This window comes from Elephantulus edwardii, unplaced genomic scaffold, assembly GCF_000299155.1.
Source record: "Elephantulus edwardii isolate Elephantulus edwardi_28Jun2011 unplaced genomic scaffold, EleEdw1.0 scaffold00068, whole genome shotgun sequence".
In the NCBI taxonomy this organism is placed as follows: Eukaryota; Metazoa; Chordata; class Mammalia; order Macroscelidea; family Macroscelididae; genus Elephantulus; species Elephantulus edwardii.
Window position 1 is genome coordinate 11,089,666 of NW_006399818.1, and position 18,300 is coordinate 11,107,965.

An 18,300-nucleotide genomic window follows, 5' to 3' on the forward strand; every position below is an offset into this window, starting at 1 on the left:
GACATCAGGGTTGAGGGAAGACAGAAAAGGAAGGGAGGAATGATGTATTTTACACTGAAACAGATGAGGGAGAGAACTGTTTGAAAGGGACATGTGAATGGGTATTCTTGTCACTACAGAAGTCCAGAGTGAAGGCTGCATAGTGGAGTGGACTTGGGGGGAGGGGGATTGCATAACAATGAAAGTTTTTCTTTTTCTTTTCAAGGAGAAGAGTGAATTGGGGGGGACGGGGTGATTAGGGAGAAAAATACAACAATGAATGACTGGAAAACCTTAGTCTCTATAAACTTTCATTAAAATTAATTAAAAAAAATTGTTCCGCATACAAACTGAGGATGGTGAAAAGATACAATCTTAACACACCGGTTTCTTGAATTTAAATTATGACACTGTTCAAACAACTGCTTCTTAAAGTGAGTAAATTTATTGATCAAAATGCTAACTAGTAAAGTGGCCTGGGGGATAATTGTACAACCATAATTTTTTTTTTTCCAAAGAGAAAAGTGAACTGGGGAGGAGGGATGGGCAGGGAGGAAAATGTGCAACAATGAATGAATGGAAATCCAAGTTCTCTATAAACTTTCATAAAAATCTCAGTTAAAAAACTAAGAATGTTTTACAGAAATTAGAAATGGCAGAAAATAATATCAACATTCATAACTGCTATAATTAGGACCAATAAAATTTTTAAATAAAGAAAAATGCGAACAAGTGATATCCTGATTTATTTCTCTAAGCAATACCATTATTTTCTGGATATCTTTTTTCCTTATCATTCCTATATTACAATAACCAGGTATTGTGATTGTATGTTCTACTGATTTCAGATTGTAGATGTTGGTAAAAATCCTCAATATATTCATTTTTGGCTTTAGTAGCTGGTGCATACATTTGTATATTGGTCATATTAACTGGCCTTCGTTGTTTGCATATGGATACTATTCTGTCAATAACAGCAATTAAACTTCAGGATAGATCTTATAATGTTCTTTTTGAAGATGCATTTAACATAATTCCTCTTCTTTTTGTCATTCCTTGCAAAGTTGGATATATTGTTGTTATGTGCTGTCAAGTACCTGTGATTCATGGTGAACCTATGCTCAGTACCTCTGAACTCTACCCTGAGCCAATCTCATTGTATCTCACACCTACCCTCATAAACTCAGCTACTGTGTTAATCCATTTCATCCAAAGACTTCCTCTCCTGCACTATCCCTCCACCTTTCTAAGCATGATATCCTTCTACAAGAACTGGTCCCTCCTGGCAACATGCCCAAAGTATATGAGACAGTGTTTCAAAATCCTTGCCTCCAGGAAGCAACCTGGTTTCATCTTCTCCAGGACAGACCCGTTTGTTCTCTTTTTATAGTACGGTTAATACTCTTCTCCAGCATCACAACTCAAAGGCATCAACTCTTCTTCTGTCATCCAGAAGTCACTATCTACTTCTGTGACAGACAGTAGTAACTATGATGACCACGGCCTGGATCAGGTGCACCTTTGTCTCTAGAATGACATCTTTGCCCTTTACCACTCTAGAGGTCCCTGACAGCAGAGTCACCCAATGAAATTTGTCTTTTTCATTTTCTGACTGCTGGAGCCACAAGTATTGATTGTGGAGCCAAGCAAGTTGAACTTGTTAACAATCTCAATCTCTTTTCAATCTATTAAGGTGCTAATTATAGGATTGGCCATTATCAGTCCATTTCAGCTCCCTAGTTAATGCCTAGGATACCAATCCTTAATGCATTCCATTTCATTTATGACAACTTTAAATTCTAGATTTATACTTTGTCCATCCTACTTTCTAATTATTAATGGATGTCTGTACTTGTTTATTATTTGAATAATGCACTGTTATTGAAGGCCCTTTAATGGTAGAAAGCTTTATTTCCAATAAAGCGATTAGGGCTGACTGAACTTTGAGGAGTAAGCTCTTCCCTAGTCAAATTCTGAGTGTCTTCTAACCTGAGGGATTCATCTTCTGGCACTGTATCAGACAACAGGGAGCGCTGGTGGCCTAGTGGTTAGAAGTTGTACTACAATTCCAAAGTCACATGGTTCAAATACACCAGCCACTCTGTGGGAGAAGAATGGGAAATCTCCTCCCATTTGATTTACTGTCTCTGAAAAACTGCTGAGAGTCAGCTATGGGTCGGTTCCCAACAAGTCATATCAGTACCACCAACATACCAGAGAATGTTCTGCTGCTGTTCAAAAGGTTTTCAAGGGCCCATCATTTCAGAAATGGACAGTCAGCCCAGTCTGTCTTAATTTGGATGCTCCACTGAAACCTATCCACTGTAGGTGACCCTCCTGGTATCTGAGAACTGGTGGCACAGTCTTCATCCCTGTTAGTCCCACTGTTTGTCACTGTGAGTGGAAGAATCAGGCAACAAAACGAAGGGACAGGAGAGGTCGGGTGGTGCAGTTCGGAGCCTGCTGTGCTGCTAACCAAGACTCCAGAGGGTTTGATAGTGAGTAGGTCCATGCAGGTACTAGTGAAAGCTGCGTCAAGGCAGCAACAAAACTGGAAAAATATGCTCAAAGACTTCCAACTGCTCAGCCTCTCAGGTGCCTTCAAGTGAATTTTCACAGCTGGATTTAATTTAATTAGGACATGAATACCACAGAACCCTGTGATGCTACACAGGGCTGAGTGCTGGATTTCTGTCCCAAAGAACCACTTACTTCTTCCACAGAATGTGAGTGGGACTAATGCTGCCACTTCCATCTTCACTGGAACATCCACTTCCTCTTTCATTCTTCCCTTCCCTTTCCCATGCCGGAATGATGCTGAGGGTCTTTCTCAGATGTTTCTAGAACCATTCCTATCACTTGCATTATGCTGCCAAGTTACTCCTTGAAACCCAAATACCCTGCACAGCTGCAGTGGTTGAACTGGTTTTCTGCCAGTTTGTAGGCTGCTCTCATCTAATCTCTGTCTAAGCGCTACACCCTGCCCTACAATGTTGCTTAGAAACAGATCGGACCATGTTTTCCTCTCACTGAAGCCTCTCTTAGCTTTAGGATAAAGTCCAAGCTTGGTAACTCAGTGAGCAAGACCTTCACCAATGTTTCTCCATGATTTTATCACGAGCACAACTCTAGTGTATGTTCTGGCCTTGGAGAACAATGCCTTTGGTTTCCTGAAGTCACCCCTTACTCTCAGCTCTAGCAGGTTGCATGCACTGCTCCTGTGCTTGGTAAGCCCTTCCAAACTCCCTTTTCTGTTGGGAGAATGACTTCTGTGGGCATGGCCCAGTGAAAACACTTCCTATTCTGCAAAGCCTTCGCTGGCTCCCATCATACTTAAGGCCCAAGCAATCTTATACGACATAAGGGGGGGGGGATAAATAAAACTGTAAAATAAAAGCTGACCCTCCAGCTTGGTTTTTAGAGACTATTAAACTGCACAGGAGGAGACCATCCACTTTTCTCCAGCTTAGCAGAAGGCAGATTGAAACCGCCTGAGATGAGCGGCCTTGGAGTTAGCAGAACAACTCTACGGAGAGACTGTGACACTGGAGCTCATATGAGCAGTAAAGTGCTCATATTCATGGACTATCATGGCCCTTGGTATTTAATAAATATTCATTAACAAAAGTGACAGGGAACCCAACCCCAGGAAACTCACCTCATAATAAAATCAGGAAATGTGGCCTACAGAAAGAAAGAAACTTGAAGAACTAGACTCTAAAGCAAACATACTTCCCATTCTTCCTCTTTTTTAATTTTCTCTTTGTTATTACATGCTGTCAAGCTGATTACTACTCATTACTACCCTATGAACTGGTCTGAACACTGCTCTATCCTGGCCCACCCTCACAATCTCTGATGCACTGTTACAGTCACTGTGCCAATCCATCTCACTGAGTGTCTCCCCTTCTTTCTCTGACTCTCTCTACCTGTTCCAGCAGGATGTCTTTTCCCAAGGACTGGCCCTCCCTGACAACATGCTCAAAGTACACGAGACAAAGTTTAACCATCCCTGCTTCTAAGAGATACCTTGCTTGCACTTCTTCCCAGATAGACTTTTTGTTTGTTCTTTTGGCAATCCATGTGATATTCGGTCCTTTTCAGTTATTCTAGGCAAACTCTGGTGGTCTAGTGGGTAAAGAGTTGTGATGCTACCTCAAAGGCATGTAGTTTGAATCCACCAGCTACTCTGAGGCAGAAAGATAGGCAATCGCCTCTCCTGAGATTTATAGTCTCAGAAAACCTGCTTGGGGGGGGCGGGGGAGGCAACAATGAGTCGGTTTCAACTCAACAGTAATGAGAATGAGGAATATTTTCTCCCTAGCCTCTAAGTCAAGCACAGGTGGTGGAATCATGGAAATAAATGGCAACGAATATTATTAAGTGTTTAGTGTGACCCTCTGAGGATGTCCTAGACTCCATAAAGAGTCTAGCCTGTGAATCCATATAAACCCCTAAATGTTTGGGTGAAATGTGGTACGACCAAGGTGCTGTTACCATGCACAGAGCCTGCTGGAGCTCTGAGTCCAGTTCAAGGAACCACCTCATTCTACCTCTGCCTTGATAGGTTATACCATGCCAACCTAAGCCACTCTGCTGGAGGATGAGACTGGCATGCTTGGGAGCAGACACCTATCCACCAGCAGACACAGCAAAAGCAATTAGCAGGGAAAGAAATCTGGGAAAATCAAACCTACGCAGCAAGAGAACTTTCTTTTAGAGAGTTAATGTGGCTAAGATCAAAGGGCGCTCTGGTGGCCAAGTGGCAAGAAGCTGCACTGCAATCCCAAAGGCACACAGTTCAAGGTCACTTGTAGCTCTGTGGAAGAAGGATGAGCAATCTCCTCCCCTGAGAAGAACTGCCTGTGAAAACCCACCAGAGGGTCGACTATGGGTTAGTTCCAACTCTGATACACAACAACAACAGCAGGATTAAATAAATAGAATCGTGAATATAATCTGATCTGAGGCTTTAAGAATGTCTAATTCTGGACCTGTGAGTAGGAAGTCAAGAAGCCAAATAAACACTGGCTGAAATGAATGCCAATCTATGATTTTATCTACTCACATCAGTGCTGAAAATAACCTGGGGAAAGGAGTGGTAAAATATCTATTCTAAAATAACTATATATCAAAAATAAATTCAACCCTAATTTAGCCGAGCACTACCAATTTCCATGTATCACAAGAAAGTTATAAAGGCATGAAAAAAACCCAAACCAATTCTATCACTTTTGAATTACAAAGGTAATAAAATATACTGTAAAATGAGATAAAAACAACAGGCAGTAGGGGAGGATGAGAGTCAGGGATATAAAAACACAGTCAAGATAAGAATTAGGTACTGATGGCGAGGTTGTGAAGCAACTGGAACCCTTATTCACTGTTGGTGGAAGTGTAAAATGGTGCAACCACTATGGAAGGCTGTATGGCACTTTCTCAAAAACTTGAAAATAGAAATACCATTTGACCCAGCAATTCCACTACTGGGAATTCACCCTAAAGAAACCAGAACTGCCACCCAAGTAGATATATGCACATCCATGTTTACTGCGGCTTTGTTCACAAAAGCAAAGAGTTGGAAACAACCCAAATGCCCACCAACAAATGAATGGATAGAGAAGCTATGGTATAGTCATACAATGGAATATTATGCTGCACTGAAAAACAAGGAACTCATGAAATACTATACAAAATGGGTGACCCTGGAGGATATTATGCTGAGTGAAATATCTCAAGTCAAAAAAGAACAAATACTGAATAGTGCCACTGCTGTAAAATGAGACTGACTTTGAGGTTGGGGAAACTAAGAGGGGATAAATAATGTATACTGCATTGAAACAGATGAGGGAGAGAACTGTTTAGGAGGAATATATGATTAGATATTATTGTCATGACAAGAGTCCAGAATGAAAGTGGCATAGTGGAGTGGACTGGGGGATGGAGGGGGATTGTATTACAATGAAAGATTTTTTTATTCTACTTCTTAAAGAGAAAAGCTAACTGGGGGGGAGGGGGGAGCAGGGTAGAAAGTGCAACAATGAATGAATGGAAATCCAGTCTCTGTAAACATTCATCAAAATAATAAAAAAAAAAAAAAATAAAAAAAAAACAAAACCAATTAGGTACTAATGCCCTAGTTAGTGGGAAAGCCCTAACCCTACCACTACCACTACCTCCATCTCCATCTCCATCTCCCTTTTAAACTCCAAAGGATTAAATGCCATACAATAGTATCAAGAAGGAAGTAGGAGTCACACAGTGCTTAAAAATCAGCACACTGGTCAGGTTTCACTTAACCACTTTGCAGAAACAAGAAAAAGAAGAAAATAACTAGAGTCTAACTAGATACACCTAGTTTACAGTTCACCTCCAAAAGAAAAGACATTCATATTTTATGACCCAAATGATTAGAAGAGCAGGCATCCTGCACAAAGAAAAGCGAAAGCTGCTTCCGACAATGGACCACGTTCTCAGTCATGAGAATGTCTCCAAAGAAAACAATTAAGGGTGGAGTCAAAAAGCACATCCTGGGCCAGGCTCAAATCCAAGGTGACGCCAGTGGTCAATTTTGGAGAGTTAATGAGTATAAATTTTAAATATCGTGATAATGAGTTCTTAATGATTGAGGGATTTATGTCACCAGGCTTTCTAAATACCTTGAGTGAATCATTCTATAAATACACATGTTGGAGTATGTATATACTTACTACATATATTCTTTTCCCCCATCTTCTTATAGCAACAGTTCTCATACAAAGAACCTCATTTTAAAAACCTGAATCCTGCTTCTAGCTGAGAATCCAGCCAACTAAAATAGACTCTTAGAATTTTGCCAAAAATACCATTTCCTCCCCTCCAATGAGCATCTCCTGTCAATAAAAAATTGGTTTATGGCATTCTGTTGTCAAATAAAGACTCTCATTATTTCTACTGCTTATCAGATATACTTGGAATAAAACAGACCACACAGTAGAAGGGTCGGACCATAAGCGAGATGGGTTAGACCAACTGCTCTTTCTGCCATGCTCTTACCAGTTTTATTTTAGAAGAAAGATTCTCTGGCAATTTTGTTTTCAGTTGATTTGTTTCCTTGAATGTCAGTGGAAACCCACTCAGGAAAGCCAAGTCTTGCATTAGCACTAACCCGGGGACTTCTTTATCTGCTGTCTGAAATGAGAGAGAAGAAAGATCGCAACTCACTATCCATACTGTGTGGTGGGGAAAATACACAGCTCAGATGTAAACATCTACTGTGTTACACAGGCTCAAAATAAAAACGTCAAGCTTACTTAAATCAACAGTCATTAATACTAGTGGGCCAGCCTTACAGAAAAAGAAACATTAAAAAAGTCTCTGAAACGAAATCCATTAACATAGGACAGTCGTTTCATGGCCATTATTACACATCCTTTTAGTCTAGTCTGCTGTAAAAACACAATTAAACTTCAAATAACATACCAAGTAGCCCCTCCAAACTGTCTGTCTGCTGTTTCCTTTAGATATTCCAGCATGGGCTTCTTCAACTGCAAAACACAGAAGTTACAAAGTGAAAGTATAGAATAAACCAATGTATTTTTAATGGCCAATTAGCTACATTGTGTGTAGGACACTGGGGAAAGCATTCTGAAAGTTATTAAAGAAGTACACTACAGTCTCCAAACACGGTTCTTGAAGGAGACAAAATAGACACAGATGGCAAAAGGAATTCACTTTCAACTAAATGTTAAACTCTGCAAGTCCTGAAGGAGAGCTATGTGTAGGCAGCAGACATGTACATTTCAAGAAACAGCTGCATTTGAGCTGGATCTCAAAGGGGGAAATGCCAAAAGGATGAAAATCACAGCTGGATATATCTGAGATGAGAAAATAAAATTTACAAAAATGAAAGTGGTTCTACTAAAGGTTTAGAAGTGGTGAGTGACTGTGTTGTTGCTGTGAACTGTTAAGTTGGAACCATCCCATAGCTGACAATCCAGTGGGATTTCAGAGGCAGTTAACTACACAAGAGGAAAATGTTCATCTTTCTCTCATGGAGTGGGTGGTGGATTTGAACAGCACACCTCTGTGTTGGCAGCACAATTCTCTATCACTAAGCCACCGGACCCTCCTTTCAGAGAAATGAGTAGGAGGTGAAAAAAAGAGTAACTAGGTAAGTGGAGCCTGGACAAGGCAGGGAATCACTGTAGATCTTACAATGCTTACAATGATTTTTTAGAGTCATGAAGTGGTTTTCCAAGGCTCATCAGGTAAAACCAAATAATACAGAATAGAGCATATTAAACAGGGACAAAGATGAGGGATGCAACATGACTGGGAGAGTACTCCACTGCTGACACGCAGGCATTGTGGAAAACAGAAGAGCGGTCAGGAGTCTTCAATTCTGCTCTTCAAAATAATTTCAGTGTGAAAAACACTGTATAGAAACTCTGTATGTAAACCAGTGTAAAATAAAATGGGAGGGGGGGGTATGCCAAGAAAGCAGATTCTGAAAACTGCCGCCTAGTGAGATGGAGATCTATCCGGAGCAAGAGCTTCACACACACCATGAAAATACAGTTGGTGTGCAGTGGAGAGAAGCAGCCTTCGCAGTACGTGGCTGATCTTCAAAAGGAGCGCTGAGCCTGGAGGACTGTTGCTGAGTCGACCATGACTCGGGGAGCCTGTGAAGAACAGATCTGAATCCTGGCCTATCCTCCCCGTCTCCGAGGCACTCCAGTTCAGAGTCACAGTCACTATAACCCAACCTGTTGAAGGTCTTTCGCTCTTTCTCTCACCACCCACCTTTCCCAGATGATTTCTTTTTCTAACTACCAGTCTGTCCTGACTACATGCTCAAAGTATGTAAGATGAAGTTTCACCATCCTCTCCCCTAAGAAACACCTTGACTCCCCTTTACTGCCCATAAATGTATCAGTGCATCTCTCTCTCTTGACATGTTGTGTTCTAATTCTGTAGACTTCTTCATAATGTTTTAAAAAGCAAAGATGTCATTTTGGTGACTAAGGTACAATGGTCTTTTCAATTGTTCCATATATACATGAAAGCTAAAAAAAAAAAACCAGAAGAACTGACACATTTGAATTATGTTGTTGGTTAAGAATACTGATTACAGACTGAAAGAACAAGCAGCAAATCAGTCTCAGAAAACAAAACACAAACACTCAGAATGCTACTTAGAAGTGTGAATGGCGAGACTTTATTTCACTTAATTTGAATGTATCATCAGGAGATACTGTTAGAACAAAGAGCTCATGACTTGGAAGTGGAGGCTTGGTGAAGGAGAGGGAGGTCCAGTGAGATGAACCAACAAAGCGGCCTAAACAATAGACCCCAACATAGCAGCATGCTGAAGATAAGCAGCACTGCATTCTGTACACGCACCTCACCAAGAATGGGAGGCCAGAGAGCAGTTAACACAGCCTGGGAGATGATAGCATCTTAGCAGACTCTCTCTCTCACTCACACAAATGCACATGCACAAAGAAATAGTCTCACCAAGGCAGATAACAACTCCTGTTCCCTCTTGGACAGAGACAGACGTACAGGCTGAACACTCATTTGAGCAGTTTATAACTCAACTAGGGAGCTCTGGGAGGACACAGTTTACACTGAATTGTGCTACTAACCCAAAGGCTATGTTGTCTTTGGAAGTTTGAATCCACCAGTGGCTCTGAAAAATGGAGATGGGTAATTTCCTGTTGCTATTTAGTCTTAGAAACGTGATGGAGTGGTTGTGAACTGAAATCTACCTGACAGTAGTACTATAACCTAACCAATGGCTGCCTGGAAAGTGATTCACCATAAGACACAATCAAAATCCCTGCAGGCTTACAGGGATATTCTAGAGGTCTTTGGGTTTTTTGTTCTTTTTGGTTCCTGCCCCGCCCCCCCAACTCTCCTGTCAAGGGTTTTCAAAGGCGCCCTGGGGATACAGTAGTTAAAGAATCCAGCTGTTGAGAGAATGACTGCTGTTTTGAGTCTACCAGGCTCTAAAAGGAAGGAGATCTGATCTCATAAAGATTCACGGCTCTGGACACTCTACTGGGCTATTCTAGTCTATGTTGCAAGGTTGCTAAGGGGTTCCAGTGGCCCAAAGGTAAGAAGTTGCACTGCCAAGCCAAAGGCCCACAGTTTGAATCTACCAGCTGCTCTGCGGTTGAAAGATGGACAATCTCCTCCCTTGTGATTTACAGTCTCTGAGGGCAACCTGCTGGAGGGTCAGCTAGGAGTTGGTTCTGACACAAAGGTGCATAACAACAAGAGCATTGCTACATTGTAATCAGCTGTTGGCAATCAGCTTGGCGTTTGCCAAACATCTGAGACAGAGAGGGCATCCTTGTGAAATCTGTGAATGCAAAATTAAGAATTCCCAAATTTTTTTACTGATTGAAGCAATGATTCAAATCTGATAAACTAAAAGCTTCTATAAGCAGAGGTAATCAATCTGATTCAGGTGAAATCCATGTGTACAGTCTGCATTTATGTTTCTTATAAAAGGTATTTGCAATGAATAAATCATTGATTGTGCAAAATTCTATCATACTAATCCAGCCTCATTTCTGTCACCAAATCCATGTTTTCTGACTACTGATTGTTCTTCCTGGTTCCCAACTTTTGCATTCCAGTCACTCATTATTATTAATGCACCTTGGTGGCATATTAAATTGATTTCTGACTGCAAAAGTTGGTTGAAATAATCTATTTCCTCCTCTTTAGCTCTGGTTGTTGATACACCTAGTGTGCTGAAACTGAAGAGGACCTAACGTGCTTGTGGTAAGGTCAAGGACCGTAATTTTCAATATGGACTGAAGCTCAACATCAAGAAGACAAAGATTCTCACCACTGGGCCAACTGGCAGCACCATAACAGATGGAGAAGAGATTGAGGTTGTTAACAATTACAGCTTGCTCAGTTCCAAAATCAACACTTTTGGTACCAGCAGTCAGGAAATCAAAAGGCAAATTGCAGTGGGTAAATCTTCTGTCAGGGACCTTCACAAAGTACTGAAAAGCAATGATGTCAGTCAAGAGACTAAGGTGTGCCTGACTGTCCGGGGTCTTCACAATTACTTGCTATGCAGCAAAGAGCTGGATAATGACTAAAAATGATAGAAGAATTAATGCCTTTGACTTGTGGGGCTGGAGAAGATTCCTGAACATACCATAGTCTGCCAAAAAACAAATAGGTCTGTCTTGGAGAGGGTGAAACCAAGTTTCTCCTTGAAGGCTACTATTTTATTATTATTTTTTTAATTGCTTTAAGAGGCTAGGATTTTTAAGCTCTGTCTCACATACTTTGGGCATGTGGCCAGGAGGGACAGGTCCTTGGAGAAGGACATCATGCTCGGAAGGGTGGAGGGTCAGCGCAGGAGGAAGGCCCCAGATAAGATGAACTGATACAGTAACTAGGGTAATAGGGGTAGGTATGTAAGACTCAGTGAGACTGGCTCAGGACTGGGCAGGCTACAGAGCTGCTGTACACAGGGTCACTATGAATTGCAGGCAACCTGACAGCACACAAAAATAACAACAACAAGCAGACATAAGATCTTTAACTTATCACCAAAACCCCAACTACACAAGCATAATGAAGTACTTGAGTATTGGCACATAAATTTTAAAAAGACAGGGGTCTTATCACTGACAGTGGGTCCAGCCTAAGAAAGCCCACAAAGTACTGTAGCTTGACTTTATTTCCATTACATGGATGTACTTTTAGGCAACAATTCAGTACTTAAAACAAGAAAGTTGTATGCCCCTCAATGCTCAAGCCTCAATGCCCTTATTGAAGTGATCTTCAAAATAGCCACACTCTAGCTTCTCAAAGGCTTCATTGCACCTCCCTGATCCAAACTACCTTCCCTCTTGTCTAAATTACACCTCTAGCCCCTTACAGTCTAGTCCCACCACAGCACTTGCCAAAGTCTTTGTCACGACTACTATACTTGATACTTGGTACCTCATTACCTTTCTGGGTTTCTCTCCAGCCACTTTCTCTCTTATTCACTCCATTCCAGACACGTGGATGTGTGAAGACACTGATAGCTACAGTGTGACAGGCCAGTGAATGTCAAGGGGAAAAACCAAGGCAATTAAAGATGTGCTCAGAAAACCAAGAGGAGGACTTGTATCTATGTGAACAGCAAATGCAGACTATTATTCTTTTCAGAAGGAGAACAAGTCAACGCAATTACAATTCTCAGAGTGATTTGACAGCTACGTGCTAGACACTCTGGAAGAGAATTTTACAGGGAGCTAGAGCAACTGAGAGGCTTTGTGAGGGGAACGAGTGGAGAGCACAGGAAAGAGATTAATGAGAAAGGTAAGACTAAGAATCATTAGCAAAAACAGGAACAAGTGATATACGAGATCAATTATTAGTTACGGAGATAAGAATGTATGAAAAATGGGCTCAGAGATTCAAGCTTAGGGGTATGCCACTGATAAAACAAGAAACTAAGAACAGGACTGTGTTGGAAAAGGAACATGATATCTAAAATGAAGGAAGCCACCTTGTTGAGAAATTATAGGAAAAAAATAGGTCTCCAGATGTAGAGCCAAGAGAATGAAGTCGTTATCAACAACGGACTTGTCTTAGCACAGAAAGGTAAAGGTTAAAACACAAATCAAAGCTCATGCATTCTCTTTCAGAGGTAAAGGTTGAAATAGCTCTTCTGCCTCTCCCTGCAAATTTTCAATTTCTCAACTTCAGTGACATTTCATGAAAATGGAATAATTTCCATTTCATTCAGAATTTTGTTATTTAAGCATCCAGTGATGATGAGATTTCAAAAATATCAATGAAAAGATCTTACCATCCCCCGGGCTGTCGAAAACCACCACTGAGACATTAGTAGAAGGGTTTTTTGGCTTTGCCACATTGAACATGTCACTGGCAGAATGGAAGGAAGGGTAGAGAGACGGCAGATCCTTCAGGGTGACGTTGGTCGGCAGGGCTGGGTCCAGGACAAGCATGGGCACCTTAATGCAGTGGGTCAGCAAACATTCCAGGTGCTTCTCACTGCAGAGAAACACAACTTAGGGTTCTTAGGGCTGCATCCTTGGAAACGTAATCAAGATAGAAAAGCTTGTTGATGTAGATATATTTTCCAGGATTTTTAATTGTGCCAAGGAACCATACATAGCCCAAATGTCAGTTACTCCAACAGAATAAAAGCATATGTCTATTTTTTTAGCAAATGTGTGTAAAATTATTAAGAAAATATAATTCTTGAGATAAAACTGTTATTCTGTCAATAACATTGCATTCACAATATAGTCATACCAAAGTACACAAGAAATAAAGTACTTCATGAACATTTTCACGAAGTTATTCATAAATCCAGGAGATGAAATAAGCAGACAAATTAGGAGAAGGAAAATTCTCACTAACAGAATGTCATTTTACCAGATACAGCTTACGAATTAATTACAAAATAATTAAATACATTGGATATGAAACCATACTGCAACAAAAGCGAACGTGACACAAATACAGCAATATGCCAATACAAATTCATCTGAAATGCTTTTATCCAAACACAGGAAATAGCTACACAGCCCAATAAGAGAGTAAGGATATGGCTGTGGTTGTTAAGTTCTGTCAAGTCGCAGATGACTCATAGTGACCTTATGAACGAAAGACCTGAACACTTGTGCAACTTACATTGTTTCTCCAAGTTCATAGAGTTTCCGGAGGCAAGCTATTACGAAAGTGGATGCCACTCCTGCTTCCAAGCTTGTTTTAATCGGGGAACTCCAACAAACACTGTCTACCATGAGTTACCTTTGTACAGCAAATGGACAGATCAGAGCTATACCACTTAGAAGAATGTTTGACCAAAAGCAATAAAAACCAGGCCTGAGGGCTGCAGATTAAAATCACCCACTTTTGACTTGGGAGCATAACTTTCAATCTATCAGGTCCACAGAGCTCTCTCTAGGTTGGTGTTGTTGTTAAGTGCCGTCGAGTAGAATCAGGCTGCTCCAAACCACTGCCCTATCTGGAAGCCAGCCCATACTGCTGAGCCCAAGCCTTTTCAAATAGAAGGCCAAATACAATCAAGTCACTCCCAATGGCTAATAAACACTGCACCTTATGCCTCACCTGAAAACAAGACCAAACCTCTGTAGAATCAGGCTGCTCCAGACCACTGCCCCACCTGGAAGCCAGCCCATACTACTGACCTCAAGTCTTTTAAAGTAGGAGGTCAAAGGATATGGCTGGCTAGACACTGTAAACTGAGAACTATAAACAGCTAAACATATGAAATTGTCCAATCTTACTATGTAATGTAAATTAAGAAAATGGAACTTCTAAAGAAATTATTATTAATATATTGTTGTTGCAATGCATTGCTGAGCTGACTGCTACTCACAGTGACCCTAAGAACAATGGCTCTGAACCCTGTCTTATCCTGTGCCATCCTCCTCATCTCTGATATACTGGAGTCCATTTTTACAATCACGGTATCAATCCACATTGTTAAGGGGCTTCCTCTTTTGCTGAACCTCCACCTTTCCAAGTCTGATGTCTTTTTTTCTAAGGCCAGCCCCTACCAACAACATGCCTATAAGTATGTATGATGAAGCTTCACCAACCATCCTTGCCTCCCAGGAAAGGCTAGTTTCACTTTCTCCCAGACACATTTGTTCTTTTGGCAGTCCATGGGATATTCAGTACTCTTCTCCAACAACAACTCAACGGCATCAATTCTTCTTCTGACATCCTCAGTCACCCTGTCCAACTTTCAGATACATAGCACGTAACAGAAAAGGCTATGGCTTGGATCATGTGCACCTGAGTCTTAAAACTTTGGAGCACTTTGGAGAAGTCCATGACAGCAAATTTGTCCAGTGCAATAAATCTTCAAATTTCTTGACCAAGTATACTAATTGTAGATCCAAGCATGATAAAATCATTAACAGTTACAGTCTTTTCTCCATCTATCAAAATGTGGCCTATGGGCTCAGTGGTAAGGATTTCTCTTCTTAGACGCTGCTGGATCATTCAGCATTGTATGTGCCAGACATGTGCCTGCCAAGGGCCCTTGCACAGATTGCTCCTTTCCTGGGATTACTTACTATACCTCCACTTAAAGACACAGTGAGAGAAGTTCTATAATACATACAGTGGTCTATGTACAGGTTCCTCAGCATAATTAAATGTTCCACCTATTATTTGTTAAGATAAACACACTTAAATGCCTTTGCATAATTAATAAGACACAAGTAAGCAGCATTGTGGTGTTCTCTGCTTTCACATAAGGCCCTGTGACATCTGCAATGATTTCCCTCATTTCACTGTGATGCACACCAAATTTGCTTTCCCAGATCACTTGTTTAGGAGAAAGATGGGCAATTTCCTCTCCCGTGACTTGAGAGAAAGGTGGGCAATCTCTTCTCATGCAATACAGAGTCTTAGAAACCCAACAGCAGTTGGCTCTCAGTGGGTTCTGACTGTGCAGCAATTGGGTTTTAAGATCCCTAGTTTTGATTTTCCCAACACGGCTAGGTGAGAATATGCAAACTAGGTGGATGAATAACTCTTTATGGGATTGGTCAATTCTGCCATCCCACCAAGTTTACAGTGCACAGATGTAGCAGCAGAAAGGGGGAATTTTGAGACTAGCAACAAAGAAATGGAGAATGTAGTGTGTGCACTGTTTGGGGCCAGAGATTCCTGTGCTGGTCAGAGGCAGACCAAGACAAGAACAGCAGAAGTGGAGACCTAGAGAGCAGCCTGAGACAGAGCAGAATGGGGACTCCCCATGAAGGCTGAGTCGGGACCTCTGCCAGGCTTGCTGCAGGATTAGGGGGATACTGACCTCTACCATCTCTTTACACAGATATAGTCAATCTCATTCCTATGCCTTCTATCACAGAGTCCCCATAAAAAGCCTTTTATGTTGTTGTGAAAAAGGTATTTGCAACAATTAAGTCTCTGGCCTTGCAAAATTCTATACTGCAGTCTCTTGCATTTATTTGATCACTTGGTCCCTATTTTTTAACTAGCGATTCTTATTCTTTATTTCCAACTTTCTGCTCTAACAGTTGTACTTGATTTGAGAGACAAAACCTTGCAGAAGGAGGACTAAACATGAACAACAGAATACATGCGATACTGGGTGCCCAACAAAAACAGATAACAGAGTGGAAATTTCACTTCGATCCTTCACTTTTACTCCTGAGAGGAAAATCAAAATGCTTACCTTTTCTTAGTTGGTTCTGTTGTGTTCTTTCCAAGGCTTTCTCTAGAGAAAAGCAAATATGTATTATTACATAGCACAGGCACGTGCTATACTCAAATGTTCAGTGGGGGCTAACTCGCTACTATGCAGGAACTCACCTACTGGCAGAAAGGAAGGACTACGATGCTTATTTAACTTTTTAAATGTATAATTACACGTTTCAGTGAATTGCTGTTGTCACGCGCCATCGAGTTGGAACTGACTCACAGTGGCCTCTCCAGTGGGTTTGCAGTTCAGAGGCTATAAACGACCCATGGGAAGAGTGCCCATCTTTCCTTTTCCAAGCAGCTGGCCAATGTGAGCTCCCTGCCTCTGGGCTGGCAGCACAACTCCTTACCACTAAGTCGTGAGAGCCCCCTTCAGAGGAAACAGTTACCTATCAAGTACCAACCAAGAGAGTTTATCTCAAATAGAAGTTTACCTCAAATAGAAGGCATTTTACTAGAAATAACCTGGCAGCAGGCTGTCCAATCATTTTTGAGCATTCAAAAGGTTTGATATCCTCCAAAAGGAGAGACAATCTTTTCCCATATGAAAGGCTAGTGATCCACAACGGGGTGCACTCCTACCACTTACAAGGGGCAAATGTTCTCAGCAAATACTCCGGAGGAATAAAAGCTACACCAGCCTGGGCCCTCTCTCCGAAGGCTCTGCAACAGCCCATTCTACCGAGTAATGTAAATGAGTCAAATGAGGTATTAAAAACAGTTCCCAATTCTAGTGTTCCGTCCAACACTAAAAGTGGGGAAAAGAACATTCTTTCCCCCTGACATTTTACAATAGGTGGGGAAATGAAGTCTGGAAGCCCATTTTCTTCTTCCAGGAATAAAGCCACCTTACTGTGACAAGCTTCTGCACAATGAAAGCTTATTTCAGCAAGATACCATCGTTTCTGGGACTCAGACTCCTAGAGCAGGAAGCGCAGAGCACCCCTGAGAAGCCCTGTCATGTGCAGGGCCCTCACTTCCCACGCCATCAAGAGAGCTCAGCATATACGTCTAACAGGAGGGCCAGGACTTCATTGAAGCAGCCAAGGCTCCTCGGACACCCACCAAGAGCCAAGGGCTGGACAGGTGACTGTCAAAATCTGGTAATGGCATGGATCCGTGACACAGACTTTTGTTCGGTGGCTAGCATGGTGGACAGCGCCAGATCTCTCCTGAATGCTTTGACACTTGTAAGACTTTTTGCCTTTAAAAAAAAATCCATTTTACCTCATTGCTTTCTGTTCCTCTTCCATCTGTTCTCTGACTTGCTTGAGTTCTTTGAGCAGTTCAAGATCTGTACCATTGACCCAGGTGTAGACCACGTCGATCGGCATGGGCAGACAGAGCCTAGGACAAGCCCAAGAGTCTCCATGTTCAAGTGTGTATATGCCAGTACATTCAGGAAACAGAGTACAGCACAACAATTCAACTTAAAAGTTCCTTTTTAAAATCAGTATAAGGCCTACGTCCCTGAATTACATGTTCACAAATGGGGGCCCGAGTGCTTCTACCCGTCAGCCTCTCTGCCAGCTGGACCACATACACGAGATCTTTCATGTCCCTTGCATCATCTGCTACTCGCAACCACCTTGTCAGGAGGAAGCTATCAATCCAGTTTAAAGACTGAAGGAGGAGGGCAGCCTTTGAAGCTCAGTTAGATGAGATAAACTACTTTGGTTTCACAGTTTAGCAAAATAACTGAGATACAAATGCAGCCACAGGTAGGAAAGAAATCAGAAGCTACAGAGCAAAGCATAAAATGACTAAGTAAGTAGATTAAAGAATAATCCAAACAGACCCCAATGAAGACCTAGCCCTCCTTGCCGTTAAAGTCCTCCCTCCCTGTCAGCCTCCTCGTTCTGATGTGTTTTCTTTTCTTCCGTAAGTTTCTTATTTTACTTTTCTTTTTATTTATTTCCATTCATTCATTGTTGCACTTTTCTCCCTGCCCACCACTCCCCCCAATACACTCTTCTCTTGGAAAAGTAAAAGAAAAATTCTTTCATTGTTCTACAATCCCTTCCCCCAGGTCCACTCCACTATGCAGCCTTCACTCTGGACTCTTGTCATGACAAAAATACC

The 18,300-nt window shown here is 41.5% G+C and overlaps 1 protein-coding gene across 1 annotated transcript in view; it reads right to left on the reverse strand.

Annotated features, from left to right (window-relative positions):
- The window catches only part of GNPTAB (N-acetylglucosamine-1-phosphate transferase, alpha and beta subunits), a 148,275-nt gene that overhangs the window by 51,967 nt on the left and 78,008 nt on the right, over positions 1–18,300 (reverse strand). Inside the window, exons 3-7 of the mRNA XM_006888538.1 lie at positions 17,446–17,565; positions 16,193–16,234; positions 12,797–13,002; positions 7,441–7,505; positions 7,015–7,149 (exon numbers count right to left, since the gene is read on the reverse strand). Of these exons, the coding sequence (XP_006888600.1) occupies positions 7,015–7,149; positions 7,441–7,505; positions 12,797–13,002; positions 16,193–16,234; positions 17,446–17,565 (568 nt within the window). The remainder of the gene's footprint in view (positions 1–7,014; positions 7,150–7,440; positions 7,506–12,796; positions 13,003–16,192; positions 16,235–17,445; positions 17,566–18,300) is intronic.